Source organism: Sorex fumeus, unplaced genomic scaffold (assembly GCF_029834395.1).
Source record: "Sorex fumeus unplaced genomic scaffold, SorFum_2.1 ptg000131l, whole genome shotgun sequence".
NCBI classification, from domain to species: Eukaryota; Metazoa; Chordata; class Mammalia; order Eulipotyphla; family Soricidae; genus Sorex; species Sorex fumeus.
The window spans coordinates 13,444,441-13,463,322 of record NW_026606188.1 but is presented as its reverse complement, the minus strand read 5'-3'; the positions used below and the strand labels follow the sequence as shown (position 1 = coordinate 13,463,322).

The 18,882-nt window shown below is 41.8% G+C and overlaps 1 protein-coding gene across 2 annotated transcripts in view; it reads left to right on the top strand.

Moving 5' to 3' along the window:
• PJA2 (praja ring finger ubiquitin ligase 2) overlaps positions 1-18,882 on the top strand; it is an 81,679-nt gene that overhangs the window by 49,747 nt on the left and 13,050 nt on the right. For both annotated transcript variants that reach the window (XM_056139018.1, XM_056139017.1), the window contains one exon: positions 12,939-13,124. In XM_056139018.1, the coding sequence (XP_055994993.1) occupies positions 12,939-13,124 (186 nt within the window). The remainder of the gene's footprint in view (positions 1-12,938; positions 13,125-18,882) is intronic.

Below are 18,882 nucleotides of genomic sequence, written 5' to 3'. Positions count from 1 at the left end.
TTTGATTACTTTTCCCTATGTTAATTAGTTCTAATTTTTATCTTTATTGGGATCTATTTTGGTAAATTTTTCTGAGGGAAAAATTCAAACTTAGATTCTAAGTAGAGAGCCAAAAGCTAATATAGGCGTCTCTAAGGCACTTGCATATGGCCAAGACTGATTGGATCCCCTGCAATTATGGAGATTCCTCTGAGCAGTGCCAGGAATTACCCCATCACACAGTCAGGAGTGGTCTGAGCACCACTGGTTTATCTCAGAAGCAAACAGGAAAAAGAGGACCTCAGTGGGTAGTGCATTTGCTTGCATGAGACTAACCTGAGTTGATTTGATCTCCACCACCACAAATGGATTCTTAAGGACCTCCAGGAGCACAAATGGGTGTCACCCAAAAAACAAAGAAGAAAAAGAAAAGTGATTGTTACTAGAGTTGAGTAATTAGACTTGAACTGAGTAAATAGATTGAATTGAGTATTATTATTAATAATAGGCTGAAGAGTGCTGGAATCAAGGAAAATGAAGAATCCATCTGGATTGGATTTTTGGTCTCTGTGTCTGGTAAATGTTAGTGCCATGGAGAAGGGGAAAGGACTAAGAATTAGGAACACTTTAGTGACGTTTTCCATGCCAGCTAAAAAAATAAGTTGTAAATAAGCACTTGGACATTTGGATTTTGAATTTAAGGGAAATACCCAAGGTTATTATAAATAGGGATAAACAAGAATAAAAATATTTGCAACTTCTATGTTGAATAAAAATTTTTGCAGCATATTAAGAATAGGATAAATAAAAATATACATACTTGAAACTCATAAGCTATTTGAGTAAAAAGTCTGTTTTTAATTGCTCAAAGGTAACAAATTAAATTCATATGAGGAGGGGGTATGGTGCCACCAACAAGTCAACTTGTACCTGAAGGGCAAGTGCATCAGCAGCCTGATGGTGCCTTCAGGCTTCCTGATACCGCAAAATTGCCACTGTGCCTTTGGCCAGACCCCAACCACTTGGAACCAAGTTTACCAAGAAGTTAAACGTCCAAAAATTAGATATGTGGGAGCCATACCCACAAACCACCTCCAACTCAGCTATACCAGCTCACTCAGAGTTGGGATGGGCTACCTCCCCCACTTCCCAACCACTTCCCAATACATATGGAAGCACTGGCAGTCACCCCCAATTCCAGCACCTCCCTGTAAGCTCTACCATCGACCTTGCCCCAGAGACCCCTAAATAAATCTCGAAAGAGACCAAAAGCCACAGTTAAGCTTGGCCCATACATGGCTGAACAGACTGCAGTAAAATGAAGAGGACGGGTTGGCTTGTGCCCACCCAAGCAGAGCCCCTGGCAGCCGCTTGCTTCCACAATCCAAAATTGCCACCATATCCCAAGCCTGACTCCCTGTCTCAGGATTGACCTCACCAAGATATAATCTGCTGAAAATTTTTAATGTGGATCTTAGTGTACCAACAGCTGTGGCCCAGAGAAACAGGCAAGTCCCAGAAGATACCACAGCACCGGAGATCTCTCCGGGCCCCATACCAAGCCAGTATCACCCGGGCATCCCAGATGGAGCAGGTGCAGTCTCCCGCCTACTCCATATGGAATCCCGGTGACCAAGAGCTTCCACAAGCAAGGCCAAGGTATGCGGATTCAGGACTAAATCTCCAGGCCGCATGGCAGCAGAGGATCTGGGCTGTCCCTCCCTGGGCCCCCACTTGCCCAGAGACTGGCCATCAGGCCCACAGTTTGCCTCTGGACGTCATCTTAGCGCACCAACAGCCCTGGCCCGGCGACTCCCAGTTGAATCCCAAAGTGGATTAGTGCCATACAGAGATGTATGAAACCCAACCGTTTACAATCTAGAAATTTACATAGGCTTGAATGGTGGTCGGAAAATTTGAGCAAAACTTAACGCCCAAAATTAGAGAGAGGATATAGGGAAAATTGTCTGTCATAGAGGCAGGGTGAAGATGGAAGCGGGGGGAGATACTTGGGACATTGGTGATGGAAAATGTGCACTGGTGGAGGGATGGGTGTTCTATCTTCGTATGACTGAATCTCAAACATGAAAGCTTCGTAGCCCTATCTCACAGTAATATAATAAAATAAAAAAGTAATGTGGAGTTCATGCCCAATTCAATCAGCTTAATCAGTGGCTGAATAAATAGTAGTACTTGTACATTAATTAAAAAATAAATAAATTTGTATAAGGACATTTCAAGGATAACTGCTACTAGACTATAGTAGCACTGTATCACTGTCCTCCCGTTGTTCATTGATTTACTCGAGTGGGCACCAGTAATGTCTTCGTTGTGAGATTTGTTACTATTTTTGGCATATTGGATATGCCATGGGGAGCTTGCCAGGCTCTGCTGTGTGGGCAGGATAATCTCGGTAGCTTGCTGGGCTCTCCGAGAGGGATGGAGGAATTGAACCCAGGTCGGCCATGTGCAAGGCAAACACCCTACCCGCGAGTGTACATTCTGAAAACCTGATGCGTGGAGTAGGACAAAAGGGTGGCGATATAAGAGAAGTAAAGGCATTGAAAAGCATCTTTGAAAATCAACTCAAATTCAATGAATGAATAAAAGGCATGTAAGAGGTAGAGATGAAAAGCACAAGTTATAGGATGAAATCCTATAATGACTAAATATAATAAATAACGGGATTCAGTGTTACTTATTTAAAAGAAATTTATTTTTATTATAAAGACAAGAAAAGAGAAAAACAAACTGTAGGAATTGTTCATTTATCTTTTTTTTTTCCATTCCATTATCTTCTATTTTATTTAACTTTTTTTTAAATTTTTTTTTATTAGTGAAACACCATGAGGTACAGTTGTAGATTTACAGTTTTTTGTGCTTGGGTTTGATTATACAATGATCAGATACCCATCCCTCCACCAGTGCCCATTTTCCACCACCATGGATAATATCCCCCCCACCCCCAGGACCTGTACAAAGAAAACTACAAAACGCTACTTCAAGAAATAAAAGAGGACATGAGGAAATGGAAAGATATCCCCTGCTCATGTGTCGGGAGATATCTTTTTTTTGACCCATTGTCAAAATGGCAATACTACCGAAAGCATTGTATAAATTCAATGCAATCCCTATAAGGATACCCACGATATTCTTCAAAGAAATGGAGCAAACACTCCTGAAATTTATATGGAACAATAAGCCCCCACGAATAGCTAAAGCAATTCTTGGGAAAAAGAAAATGGGAGGAATCAACCTCCCGAACTTCAAACTGTACTACAAAGCAGTAATAATTAAAACAGCATGGTATTGGAACAAAGGCAGAACTGCAGACCAATGGAACAGGGTTGAATGCACTGACATCTCCCCTCAATCATATGATCATCTAATCTTTGATAAAGGTGCAAGTAATGTGAAGTGGAGTAAGGAAAATCTCTTTAACAAATTGTGCTGGCAACACTGGACGGCTACATGCAAAAAAGTGGGCTCAGAACTCTGCCTAACACCATGTACAAAAGTAAGATCAAAATGGATTAAGACCTCAACATCAGACCAGAAACCATAAGGTACATTGAAGACAAAGTTGGCAAAACCCTCCATGACATTGAAGCTAATGGTATCTTCAAAGATGCCACGCCACTGTCTGAGCAAGTGAAAACAGAGATAGATAAATGTTCATTTATCTTAAAGTAGAACAAGAATCCTGGAATAAAGAAAATAAGGAGAATAATCGAAATAGCAAAGATAAAATGCATAGAGGAACAAAAACGTTAAATGTTGATTCCATGAAAAGATCAGATAGTGAACCAGAAGAAGGATTATATAATTGAAGTATAAAAGGGTATATAATTACTAAAACAATAAAGATTGGATGAACTAAAAAAAGTTCTCTAAATTTTGCACCAGTATTTTTATAAACGTAAAATTGACAAATTTCAAGAAAATCAGAACTTACCAAAATTTGGGAGACAACAATCTGAATAATTTTATCACCACAAAAATGTAATCAATGATGTAATATCTTCCCTTGGAGGGGGAAAAAAGTAGATGATTTTATGAATCCTCCTAAATACTCTAGGATTTTCTTAACTAAATTTTTGAAGAATCATATTACTGTATTTTTCAGCGAAGTATAAAAAGAACTTTCTATGGCCTTTGTATCCTTAAACCTGAAGAAAATTATAAACGTATGTCATTTTAAAGTACATGTCAAAAAATCAAAACACAGTAATTGGAAATCTGAATTTGTAAGTGCAATAAATAAATAAAGCTTGCATTAACATATGCCTCAGAGACCTGGGCCCTACGCAAACAAGATGAGAACGCTATTCAGGTCTCCCAAAGAAGAATAGAAAGAGCTATGCTTGGAATATCACGTTTCACTCAAATGAGAGAAAGAATCCGGAGTTCTGACATCCATCGACGATCAAGGTTCAGGGACACTGTCTCATTTGCCAAGGTGTCGAAAATCAGATGGGCTGGTCACGTAATGAGATTTAAAGACGACCGCTGGACTAGAGCTGTTACCGACTGGATTCCACGGGATGTCAAAAGACCGCGTGGCCGCCCACCTACCAGATGGTCAGACTTCTTCGTCAAGATCATGAAGGATCGGTTTGAGGCCCTTCATGTTCCCGGAGCGAACAGATGCCATTGGGCTACAGTAGCACGCGACAGGGACAAATGGAGACGTTACTGGCGCCCGCTCGAGCAAATCCACGACTATCGGGAAGTTAAGTGATTAAGTGAATAAATAAAGCTTAGTTTCCAATTCAAAAGAAAAAGGAATGTGTACTTTGGTTGAAATTAAGGAAACACAAGTGTTCAGAATGTTAGCAGATGTTACCTGTTAAATGCCTGTTGACTTCACTAAATATAGAAACAATTGTGTTCAGAGTAATTGGTTATATGACTCATTACTGAAGATTCATTTCTTGTTCTACTTTGGTCAAGGGTTGGTCTCTGAAATATTTGTAAGGCCGTACGATTAATTACCTTTTAATTACAAAGCCTTTAATTTGGAGGGTTTTTTTTTTTAACAAATTGTTAGAAATCAATTGCTAAGAGGGCTATTTCTAGATGAATTTCTCATAAAAACACATTTTAAAGTAGGAATTGATAAACATGCTAAAAATCTGTATAATGTTACAGGCGGAGGGAGCGAGGCACACTTGGCAAAGTTGAAAAGTTGAAGTCGGGAATTATTTATTAGCTCATCAGTGCCGGTTATTTCTGCACAGGACTTGAGCAGGAGAGCAGCCCCCAACTCTCTTGCTGAGCTTTTATAGACCCTGTTGAGTGAGCAGGCAAGCTGGACTCCACAGAACAGGAGTATTTGTAGGACAATAGATGAACAATTCATTAATTAACATAGAACCCCCCCCCAAAATAAGAAACTAAAGATAAGACAGTTGAAAATAGTAAAACAAAAACCAAAACAGTCAGATAATAGTTGAAAAACTGATTGTTTAAAAAAAATAAGCAATAGGCAACCTCTTTATTGATTTTCCCCGCTTGGTGTGCAGCTTGCTTTTCTGCCAGATGAGCATGTGTCCTGCCTCTCTGCCAGCTCTCAGCACACACCAGCTTTTCTGGTGTGTGGAACATGTGTGTAACGTTCATGGAACGTTCCCAATCTGATCTGTCAAAGGGGCTCACGCTCTAGGCACTAGGGTCAAAGACAGTTTGCCTCCACCTGGAGGGAGTGGGGCCAGTTGGTCTTCCCCTGTACACTGTGAAGAGGTAGAAACCATTGCAGCTCAGAACTGGGACCCACAGTATTCTGGGACCCACAATGGGCTCAGTGCTGTTCCCAGAAAACATGGACACTGCAGTTTCCTCTGTGGAAGTTAAAAGATAGACACGTGAGATTTCAGCACACTGATAGCCATGATCCAGAGGCTCACAAATAAATCTTGGAACTGATCAGCTTGCAACTCAGGGGCTTCTGGATTCCAGTTATTTAAAATTTTAGAATTCCAGGAGCATGAGGCTGCAAAAGTGGCCACATGACATTTCATAATTTTTTTTTTTTGCTTTTTTGTCATCACTGTGAGAAAGACCCTTACAGACATCTCATACTATTCATAACAAAGCAAAATAAATTATCTAGCATCTGCCTGTGAGACAGACTTGAATGGTGGTAGGAAAATTTGAAGTGATGGTGGTGGGATTGGTGTTGAAATGTTGAATGTAATCGATTATTGTGAACATCTTAATGGAAATAAAATTTAATAATTATAAAAAATATATAGACACATACTGTATGAATTCAGGAGTAAATCTCTGAGGAGATGCTGCCGTGCAGCTAAAATTCATGGACACACTGTGGGCACCCTTGGGAAGGGGGCAGGCTCCTCGCCCTGCATAAGTCCTGGCAGCCCTGTGCTAATACTCCCTGAGATATGCCATACTGCAAATAATGTCAGTTACTTCGCTCTACAGGCTGAGAACTCTGGGGTCTTCTGGGAGTGGGGGTAGGTGACCTTCCACCACCTCCTCCGGTACTTCCCGAAGCTTGGGTGGCCACGCCCGCAGACTCTAGACACCTAATTCTTCCATTCTCCAGATTAGATGGGAGAGTTATAGAAGGTTTAGCAGCAACACAGTCTGGTCAATGCTTAGACAAGGCCTTGACAACTCTGTGGTGAGATAGAACAGTTTTCAAATTTAAAAATACTTGATTTTTGAACTTACTGATTTTAATAGTGGAGCTTTGTTATTTAATCAAGGGCTGGAGCGATAGCACAGCGGGTAGGGCGTTTGCCTTGCACGCGGCCAACATGGCCGACCCGAGTTCGATTCCTCCGCCCCTCTCGGAGAGCCCGGCAAGCTACCGAGAGTATTCGATATGCCAGACACAGTAACAACAAAGTCTCCAATGGAGATGTTACTGGGCCCGCTCGAGCAAATCGACGATCAACGGGAGAGCCTTTACCTTTACCTTACCTTACCAACTATAAACTTTTATCAACAGTTATGGCTTTTATCTACATTTAAAGAAAGACATATGAAGGTAAATATGAACATGCATTCCAAATTGGTATAAAAGAATGGTATATTTAGTACTTTATTTCTCTTATTTTTGCTTATTAGTATTTTCATTTCAATATTTGCATCTATATATTATTTTATAACTGAATAAGTTGATTATTGTAATGACAGTAAGAAACTATCAAGTGTTACCAATAGCAATATCTAACTAAATGTTTTATTATGTCCAAATAACTATTGTAAGAAACAGATACTCCGATTTTTTTTCCAATTCTCTTTTTTAAGTTTTGTTTTTGAGGTAACAGTGGCTTGTAGGAATGTAAATGTTTGTAAGTTTTGGGAACAAATCTTACTATACCACAGCCACCACCAAAGAGCCAATATTACATCTTCCCTTTCTCTGGAATCCTTCCTGCCTCCCTGCCCCCACCCCCAAACACACACACACACACACACACACACACACACACACACACACACACACACATTGTTAACTTGTTAACTTCCAGAGGAGGGTTTGACTCTTGTTTACCCCTGCTGTGTTTCTGTGTATATTTATCACAGTATTGGTAGTTCTTTCTCATTCTGACTGACTTCACTTGGCATGGTCCTTCTGTTTCTATCCATGCTTTACATCCACAGAGGGGCCAGGCTTCATCTTCTCCTGTGAGTGAGTAGTATTCCACCCTGTATATGGGTCCCAGCTTCCTTACCTGCTCGATTGTTGGTGGCTACGGTGTTATGTCCAGATTGTAACAAATGTCATCATGTTGTGCATCTCTCTTTGGATTCCTGTTTTTCGTTTCTTGATTTAGATTCCTAGTGGTAGGATTGTAGGATCATAGAGTAGTTTTAATTTTTTGAGAGGCCCTTTTATTAATTTTATAGAAACTGTACCAATTTATATTCCTACAAGCAGTGAGTGAGGGTTACTTTTTCTTCACCTCCTACATTTGCATTCCTTTTCTTTTTGATATGGGCGAGTATTACTGGTGTGAAATTTTCTCTCATTGCCATTTTGACTTGTATTTTCCTGGTAATTGGTGATGATAAGCATTTTTTTATATGCCTGATGGCTGTCTGTATATCTTCTTTGGAGAAATGTCTGTTAAGCTCTTCTCTTCATTTTTTGATGGGATTTTTTTTTTGACAATTTTATATCTTAGACATGATGATTTGGATGTTTTTTGTCCTACTGAGTATGATTCTTTTCTGTATTGGCAGTAATTTTCTTTGCAGCAGAAACTTTTTAGCTAGATATAGTACCATTTGTTTATGAGTAATATCCAAGTGTTTAATCCGTTTGGAGTTTAACTTTGTGCATTGTCTGACATAGTGGTGTAGCTTTATTCTGTTGTATGTGACTATCCTACTTACAAAGACTATTTCTTGTAGTGTTCCCCTAAAGTTTATATTTAGAGTTCTACACTTAAAACCCGTTTTAAATTTAAAGCAATTCTGACTTGAGTTGTTCATTCTCTGACACTCCATTATTACTCGGCTTTACCATGTCTTATGTTTATTTATCTTCCTGCTTCTCTGTAGGGCTTCTTTCCTTTTTATATCTTATTTCTTAACAGAGTCAGATTAGTTCCCATTTATTCCTTTAAGTGATGCTTGTGTTAAAAAAAAAAAAATTACCACTCCCTCAAATTTTCACCCAGCTGATGCATAGTGGTTACTCCTGGCTCTGCACTCAGGAGTCACTCCTGGCAGTGCTTGGGGGACCATATGGGATGCTGGGGATTGAACCCGGGTCAGTCGCGTGCAAGGCAAATGCCCTACCCGCTGTGCTATTGCTCCAGCCCCTCTAGTGTATTCTTTGATTAAAGATTTTTTTTTTCCTTTGAGGAAGAATCAGGTGGCTGGAGATTTTTTCACACTGTGCTCTGAGTATTCCATAACAATTTCCTGTGTCATGTTGAATTTCAATTGAAAGGTCTGTGTGAGTTTCCCTTACATGGAACCTTTGCTTTTCTCATTGCTTTTTGGTTTTTATTTCTGTCTTTGCACCTGTCATTTTAATTGCAGTGTGTTATGGTATTTGTCTGTTTGGTATCTTGAGCTTCTTGGATCTGGGATATCTCCATCCAAAGACAGACTGTGGAAATTTTCGGCTGTTTATTCAGTTCCCCTTTCTCTCTTTTCTCTCCTTCTGGAACCCCTGTATTTTAATATTATTTCTCTTGGTACTGTCACGTTAATTTCTTAGGTTTTCTCCAGTTTTTAATATGTAACTTTTCTATTTCTTTGTGGCCCAGCTATGCAGGCCTGATGGTTAGGTGCTCAGACCATTGGTGTGGTGCTCCCAGTGCTCAGGGAGCACCCAGATATACCCAGCATTGCTTTAGGGACGCTTGGAGACCAGTGGGTAGAGGGGAGATGAGGTTTTAAGCTGAACTCAGGACTGCACTTGCAGCCCTTTGAACAAGCCCTTTCCTTTTTTCCTTATTGGTGGTTTCTTCTACCTTTTCAAGCCTCTTTCATTCTGCTGTTGACGGTCTTGGCCCGTGATTGTTTTCTAAGTTCAGCTTCTGTGTTTAGCTTGTGGCTAAATTTGGATTTCTCATCATTTAGCTTACTGAAGTTCTCTGCCATCGATCTCCTTACTTGGTGAACGTCCTTAGAATTGTTGCTCGGAAGTCTTTATCAGGGAGGTCGCAAGCCCTGCAGTTCTTCAAGTCCTTGCCCAGACTGATATCGTTATCTGTTGATGCCCATGGAGTCCTCATTCCTTCATGTGCTTGGTGCCACGGAAGGTTAGGGTTGAGGGGCCAGATTTCAGCCAACCCAGATGGGGACCAGAGATCCATGTACAAATTCTGGGTAGTGAGTGGTAGTGGTAGTGGCTCTGAGCATGTGTGGGCCTGACTCACCAAATTGACAGCCCCTCGGGCCTCTGAAAGTGCAGCCTGGAGACTTAGCAGGCTGGGACAGGTCCCAGGTCTGCAATGGTTGGTACCTGACAGTAGCTGTGATGTCTCAGGCCTGTCAGCAGTGGGGTTTGTAGTCCTGAGTCCCGAAGAGCTGTCACTGCAGCCAGGTCGTGGTGCTGGCACCTGGTAGCAGCGGGTGTGATGTGATGTATTTGGCCGGGTAGCCAGTATGCCGTGTCACAGGTGCCCCTCCATGTGCCCTGTTTGAGCAGCCTCCATACCACCCAGGGCGAGGCCTGTGCCAAGTCCAGATAGTCCTATTGGGCTATCAGGGCTCTGAGAACCTGAGTGCTAGGGGCACCTTTGCATCTGGGGATGTCCTGCAGCAAGCAAGAACATGGGTTCATGAGGGCCAGGCAAGCCCTGTGCCAGTTCCCAGAGCACATGAGAAGCAGCCGAGATGGCTAGGTGTCGGCAGTGCCCTGCTGCCCTGGCATGTGTGTTGGCACCCTGAGCAGGGGGACACCTTGCTGACTGAGGGAGCTGCTTGCAGTCAGCAGTGGACAGGCTGAGCACGCATCCCTCAGTGACCAGGACAAACAGAACTGCAGGGCCGCTGAGACATGTCCCCTGGCTGGGACTCTGTCAAGACCTAGGTGCGGACAGGATTTCAGAGTTGTGACTCCCACCTTTCAGAAGGGTGCCCAGGGCTGCCTCTACACCTGTCTCTCCCAGCTGTGGCGTGTCCCTCTCCTGCTGGAAGTCGCCCTGCTTCTCCCGAGCAATGGCTCAGGCAGGCTCTGATGTTTCATTCAGGGTCGGGGAATCCGCTGGGCCTCCGGCACTGGAGCCTGCTGATGACCTGTGTGTTGGGCAGCCTGCGTACCCCTCTGTCCATGGACATCAGTTCAGTCTTCTAAACATCCACATTAATGAAACGAGTTGGGAATGTCGTGACGTACGTCACCAAGCCTGTCTAGAGGTCTTGTCATTCTCACTCTCGGGCAGCACTGCAAAGATGATCATGTGCAGACTTCAGGCTTGCTTTGTTTCGGGGCCACACCCAGCAGTGCTCATGGCTTACTCCTAGTACTGTGCTCAGGGATCTCTCTGGTAGGCTCAGGGGACCATGTGGGGTGCTGGGGATCAAACCTGAGTGACCACATGCCAGGCTGACCTGCTGTGCTGTCTCTCCAAGCACTCCATTTTCTTTTTTTTTTATTTTTAGGAGAAATATCTAAAAGTGGAAATAGTTCAGTGAAAGCACAGATACTATAGTTATTGCCAAATTTCTTTACAAAGAAATTGTATAGTTATTTTCTTATCAAAACTATATGAATTACCTTTTATCAAAGCTTCACCAATACTGGATTACCAGGATTTAACATTTTGCCAATATTTCACTTCTCTGTTAATCTATATTGTTGTAAGTAAACTGCAACATCTTTTCATATATTTAAGATCCATTAGAATTTTTCGTTTTCCAATTGCTTATGTCCTTTGCTCTCTTTCTGTTGAAATGTATCCATAATTTTCTTATTGGTATACTTTTGCCTTATTTTTTTTTTTTTATTTATTGAATCACCGTGAGAACAGTTACAAAGCTTTCAGGTTTAAGTCTCAGTCATACAATGGTCAAACACCCAACCCTTCACCAGTGCACATTTTTCACCAACCAAGAACCCCAATATACCCCCATCCCACCCCTCTGCATGCCTGTGAGGCAGATGATTTCCACTTAACTCTCTCTCTACTTTGATTACATTCATTATTTCGACAGAAGATGCACTATTATTGTTTGGAATTTTACCCCAACAATCAGACCTGCAGAAAAGGCATCGTGAAATAATTTGTCTTCTATTGCTGGTTATGAAGACCATGTGATGTTGCACAGCCACAAGGCCGTGTGATTTTGGATTTCTGATATTTTACTAATTAAGTCTGGAGGGATTTCTGCCAAAAGCAGCTGAGGGGGGGGGGGGATGCAACTCCTGTTCTCGATGGGTGGGGCAGAAAGGATATGCTGGTTCCACACCCCATCCCCTGAGGCCACAGTTGCCCCATCACCATCGGCTCGTCCACCGGCTCATACCTGGTTGTGCGGTAAGCTCTGAAGCGGCGGCCACTGTGCTGCCTGGGGGTGGGGGGGAAAGTGGAAGAGACAGAACCCTTTCCCTTGGTGGTGGGCGGGGGGGGGGGGGGTGCACAGTGCTGTAGCGTAATGCATAGTCCATTCACATTTCTGCCAAAAGCTGCTGGGTTGCAAATTAGGTCTGTGCCTCTGGGGCCATGACTGTGCTGGAGAGCCACTCATGGGCGGCTACTTTTGCCTTTTAAGACTTTTTTTTTATTAAGAATGTTTACCTTCTGCTTCATGTCCTATAATTTTAACAAGTTGATTTCTTGTTCGAGTTTTGGGCATTTTTACTTTTCTGTGTGTTGGTTTAGTGATGGGTTGCAGATTATGTACACATTTTAATGAAGCCGTATGGAATGATGGTGGAGGCCAAGGGCCTTTAGTAAGGTAATTAAAAGAAGTGCTTCCAGAGCCCTCCTGAGAGGGAGGGACTCAGCCTGACCTGAATATAAAGGGGAAATAGGTCTTCAGAGATCTGATAAAAGCATATTTCAGGTAGAGGAAATGGCCCCAAGGTGGAAATGACCTTCCTGTGTTCTGGGAGTAGAAAGAGTCACGAGAGCTGCAGTTGGGAAGTGGACGCGGAGAAAGCATGTGCTACCTGTGTTTGTTTAGAGGCCAGGTTGAGGAATTTGGATTTTAGTTTAAGCGTGTTGAAAGCTATTACGTTTAAAATTAATTTATATTATCTAAGGTGAATCCTTGTCCTGACAAAAGAGAACAGAGGAGTAAAAACGATTCATAAATCAAGTAAGTCGGTTCTTATGGAAATAAGAACTATTGCTCTTTGCTAGTGACCCTTACTAAACTTGCTTTCCTTTAGAAAAAGTTCGTAGTCAATTTTTTTCAAGTGGAAAGAACTCAAGATTCTACTTGCACTTACTAGAATTCTTTAAAGAACAGTACGATGTATTTTAAAATAATGGTTTCTCTCCCCTTGGAATGTTTTTCAGGGAACAGACATCCTTGGAGGAGGGGGAGATCCCCTGGCTGCAGTACAGTGAAGTGAACGAGAGCAGCAGTGACGAGGGGAACGAGCCTGCCAGTGAGTTTGCACAGCCAGAAGCCTTCATGCTGGACGGGAACAACAACCTTGAGGACGACTCCAGTGTGAGTGAAGACCTGGACGTGGACTGGAGGTGTGTGCTGGGTCTCTTCTTCCCCTCTCAGACTTGCCTGTTCTCTAGCTCCAAGGCAGTCGGGCTTCTTCCTTCCAAAGCTCCTTTTCATTTCTCACTTACTGTTCTGGTTTTCTTTCGGGGCCACATCCAGTAGTGCCCAGGGCTTACTCCTGCTCTGTGCTCAGGATCACTCCTGGCTCAGGAGACCATAAGGGGCACTGGGGATAGAATCTGGGTTTGCTGCATGCAGGGCAAGCGCCTTCCCCCTGTACTGTGTCACCCAAACTTCTTCACACTGGACTTTTCTCAGTGAACTGTTTCTCTACCTGCAACTACCTTGAAGCTCATCTTAGACACTAGTTATTTATACACTCACTAGTTTCAAGCTTCTCACTTTGTACCTTACATGTCCAGATTAATATAACCTCCTCTCATTATAAAAAAAGCAAAAACAAAAAAAAAAAAACCAACTCAATGAATGCCACCAGAAGAATTTAAGAAGTGCTTGAACCAGAGTCAGAAGAATAGTTTTCCTTCACAGTTCTAACTTTTTTTATTTATTTTTTGAATCACTGTGAGAATAGTTACTAAGCTTCCATGTTTGAGTCTCAGTCATACTATGATGAAACACCCATCCCTTCACCAGTGCACATTTTCCACCACCAGCAACCCCGGTATACCCCAAATCCCACTCCTACCTTTGCCTGTTTGGCAGATAATTTTCACATTACCCTCGCTTTCTACATTGATTACATTCAACATTTTGACACCAGTCCCACCATTGTTATTTGGAATTTTCCCCCAACACTCAGACCTGCCGAAAAGGCAGCATTAGACAATTTGCTTTCTGTTGCTGGTTGTGAATAGCATATGATGCCGCGCAGTCCTGAGAGCAGCCACATGTGATCTTGGAATTCTGAAATTTTAATAATTAGGTCTGGAGAGATTTCTACCAAGAGCCACTCAGTTCTGAGATTCATTTGTGTGTCTCTGGGACCATGGCCATTATGGAACTTAGTCAGTAGCTGGCTGGGCCATTTGTGGGCGGCATCTCAGGGTCCTGTCGGGGCAGGGGAAGAGAAGGACAGGCTCCCATGAAGCCCAGCATGTGTCATCACTGCTGGCCTATGCCTGGATTTTCCAGTGAGCTCTGGAAGAGATGGCAGCCACCGGGCTTCCGGGAAATAGACAGAGGGATGACACCTTTTCCCAGCTGAGGTGGCCAAGCAAAGGTGGCCTAATGCAAAGTCCAGAGACATTTCTGCCAAGAGCCGCTCTGTTCCAAGGTTCGTGTGTGTGTCTCTCACAGTTTAACTTTGTTTACAGGTAAAATATAGAAGATATTATTGTATCTTTTCTGCTGTGTTACTTATTTTACTTTTTGCTGATAAGGAATAGTGGACTTCTTTTTTTTTTCTTTTTTCTTTGCTTTTTGGGTCACACCCAGCAATGCACAGGGGTTACTCCTGACTCTGAACTCAGGAATTACTCCTGGTGGTGCTCAGGGGACCATATGGGATGCTGGGAATCGAACCCCGGTTGGCTGCATGCAAGGCAAATGCCCTACCCGCTGTGCTATTGCTCCAGCCCTGAACAGTGGACTTCTTTAAAAGAAGAGTATATATTAGGTAGATTATAAAATTCTTACATTTTATAATGCTCATGCTTGGAAATTGTTTTCACTTACAGCATTAGACAGTAGCTAATTAATGAAATGTACAAGATACAAGTTTCTCTGCATAGATAGAATTTGTCTTATTTTTTTCTATTAAAAAGCTATTGTTGAAAATAAAGAAAAATGAAGACAAAAAGCTTCTATCTCCTGACAAATGTGGATTTCTCGAATTCATGTGTTTTAGACTTAATGTTGTGTGTTTCATAACCAGAGATTTCTAGGTTTGTGTCTGAGACATCCTTTCTGTGTTCAGTTTTTTTGTATGTTGCTACTTTCTTGTATTTTCTCCAACTTGTTCCAGACATGAAACTCAGCAAATTCTCAAGATCCTCCCAACTGTTTCCTATTTTCATTCTGAAGAGAGTGTGCGGCAGAGAACTTTATCTGTTATTCTGTGGAAGTAGTAGTGTGGTTTGTCACCACTGCATGATCAGCTTACCCTCCAACCTCACCTCCTCCGCCCATACCCCATTGTTGTTTCTTGTGTTTGGGAAGATCAGTGACGTCACCTGCTCATGGTTCTGCAGATCTCGGTGCTGTCTCTACCCCTGATATGTGTCCACTACTGTGCTTGTTAACCTTGTCCATCCTTACTTTAAAGGATAATTGTGGAGATCTCACAGCACATGGTGGAGGGGGGACGCAGGGGCAGCCCTGCAGTTATCAACAAACAATTGCTGATGCAAAATGCAGAGCCACCTTCCTGACCCCGGAGTTCTTAGGTCTTCTCTCCATTGTTCGACATCATTTTATCAAATGCTCAGCAGATGACAGAATCATCTGTGTATCACCATCTGTGCATGTTTATGTTTCTTATAATTTCATATGAGGAAATATTTTTCTAGTGCACATTTTCAAGGCTATAAAAGCAATCCCATTATGAAGATGCTCGATCCTGTAGATGCACTAAAATTTAACTGACCATTGCACTCTGAAATAATTCCATAACCACCGTCTCTCTCCAGAGTTTATTCTGTATTGGTGTTATTTCGTTAGAATAAGTCAGTCGAGATGACATTGCTGAGATAAATATTGTTTTAATATCTTGATACGCATTTCCAAATAACTTGTAAATGATGTTCCACATTTAAAGAAAATTAAAAGGAATGATAGAAGTCTTTATTGAATAGAATTTCAGCTTAATTTTGAAAGCATTTTTATTTTTGATACTGACAGTTATGTCTGGATATTGCTGTTGTGTTAAAGTTCTAGAGACCTGCTGATTATCAGATTTGGAGTGCTTCATAGTAGCTGTGGTTTTTAAATAGGAAAATATTTTTTAAATGAAAAGAATTTTTGCATTGATTTTAAAACCAAATTGGGTATTTTGTTTGTTTTGGTGAGGGGCACAACTGACTTTGCTCAGGACTTAGTTCCTGGCTCTGTGCTCCTGGGTCAGAACTGGTTGTGCTGGGGAACTCGGTGTGGTGTCAGAAATGGTGCTGACCCAAGCACCTCACCCCCGAGAACTACCTCTCTGGCCCTGAAATGGAGTTTTCAAAGGTAACTGTTTTGAATTTCTACATGTGCCAACATCTCAGTATTTTAAAAGTTGCTCAGTCAATCATAGTTTGATTTTTATTATTAAGATAAAATGCAGGGTTGGCAACTAAAAAGGAAAAACCATGGCACCACAGCAATTGTTTGTGTCTAGCCAAATGTTAATAGCATTTTACTTGTATTTTTTTTTAAGTTTTATTGCTACTTAGAAGAAAAATAAGGCTTTTGAGTTCTGTAGTTTTAAGTAGAAAGAGGCCTCTACCATACATTAACTTATTTTAAAAATCACAGAGTATTCCCGAGTGCTCAGAAAGTATTTCTCATAACTTAGTAGGCAAAAGTTGATGTAGCGAAAGCATGGGTTTTAGATTTAAATAAATCTTAATTCTGTTACTTGTTCCTAGCTAACTCGGTAACTGCAGTGGGCTAGAGAGAGCTCAGTGGGCTGGCGTGCATGCTATGCTTGGGGGAGTCCTAGTTTGGCCCCCAGTACTATGTGGGCCCCTCAAGCATTGCCAGGGGTAGCACCTGAGCACCATCAAGGTGTGTCCTCAACGATTTTGTTAAAAGAAAACCAAACTACTTAACTTAAATCTTCATATAAGAAATTGGAGTTATAATTAAGCTAAATTGTGTGGCTGTGACCACAGCTTGAGTTTTTGTTCGGTTTCTTGTTTTGTTTTGGGGGGCCACACCTGGCTGTGCTCAGGGCTTATTCGTGGCTCTCAGCTCAGGGGCCACTGCAGGCAGTGCTTGGGGGAACCTGTGCTGCCAGGGTTAAGCGCAGGTCAGGCCTGTTCAAGGCTGACCCAGCTTTTTAAGGCCTTGCCAGCTTGACTATCTCTTTGGCTTCAGCCATGGTTTGTTAATAGTTTTATTATTCTAATTTGAAATAAGACTTTCAGAAACTACAATTAGGACTTCCCATATAGCAAGATTTCTTAAATATTAACCTTTACCACATTGATTCTTTTTCCTTTCTTCCTCTATATTCATGGCCTTTTTTTTAAACTCCTGACCATTTTCTAAGTTGCAAATACTATATTTAATACCTATAAAACATTAAAGGGCTGGAGTGATAGCACAGCAGTAGGGCGTTTGCCTTACAGGCGGCCAACTTGGCCAACCTGAGTTCGATTCCTGTGCCCCCTCGGAGAGCCTGGCAAGCTACCAAGAGTATCTCACCCGCACAGCAAAGCCTGGCAAGCAACCTGTGATGTATTCAATATGCCAAACACAGTAACAACAAGTCTCACAACGGAGACATTGCTGGGCCCACTCGAGCAAATCAATGAACAACGGGAGGACAGCGCTACAGTGCTATCTATAAAAAATCTAGGATGAATTTTTCTAAAAACAAGGATGTTTTCTTATAATACACTGAAATTACAGAATCAGAATATTAACATATAATAAATCAAAATATTATTATTTAGCCTATAGACCTTAACTGTCTACAATTGTCCCATAAAGCTTGGGAGAAAATGTTCTTTTTTGCCCATCTCAGGAGCCCTCATCACATTTAGTCAGCCTGTCTCCTTAGTCTCTTGATCTCAACTGCTTTCTCAGTCTTTCCTTGTCTTTCATCATCTTGATATTAGTGGAAAGTACAGGCCACTTATTTTGTGGCCCTTAGGTTGACTAATGACAGATCTGAGTTATGAATTTTTCCGGGCGAAAGGGAACTTTTGTTCTCCTCAGCTCAGCAGTCACGTTTCTGCTGAGTTCACTTCTGATCCCTACGCTGGGTGTTGTCATTCAGAATTTTCCACTGTATAGGTGCCCTTCCATAATTACAGGCATCCCTTTACAATTAAGGACTACTAGAAAGATAAAAATTTATAAAAACCCCACTTCTTCACCTACTAACTCCTAACACTTTCAGTATCATTTCTTGTTACTCTTTGAAACAATTGTTAGCATTTACAGTAGTTAAGTGCTTGTTAGTCTGCAGTGACCAAATTATAACCATTATAACCGGGTTTTGAGTGTCTGGGTTTGTTTTTGCCTGAGAAGAAAAGAATCGCTGAGAGATCTGTGGAGTCTGCAAAGGGAAGGAGAACAGGCCCTATGCCCCCACCCGTGGGCGGAGAGTGCACTTCCTTTAAGAAGTAGCTGAATTTTGGCCTACCAGGAGTCAATGAAACCAGAAGCTGGTTCTTGAAAAGAGTAAACAAGATAGATCTGCCTTGGAGAGGGCTTGCTCATCCAACCCACTTGCATGTGCCACACCATCCTTGCCTCCCTAGAATAAATCCTACTTGATCTTGGTGCTTGATCTTTCGATGCTATTGAATTTAGTTGGCTAAGATTTTGTTGAGAATTTTTTTGTTGTTGTTGAGAATTCATCAGAGAAATTGGTCTCGGAAATTTTTTTTCCCTTAATTGGATATTGACTAGAAAGGATTTCTGTTCTTTAATATTTTGAAGGTGCTTGAAGAGTAAAAATCTTCTTTGAAGGTCTGATAGAACTCACCAGTGAACCCAACTGGCCCAAAGCTTTTTTTTTTTTTTTGGAGGGATTCTTAATTACTGTTTCAATATCCTTGCTTGTGGTTGGTCTCCTCGGGTTTTCTATTTTCCCTTGCAGTTTTGGGAGGT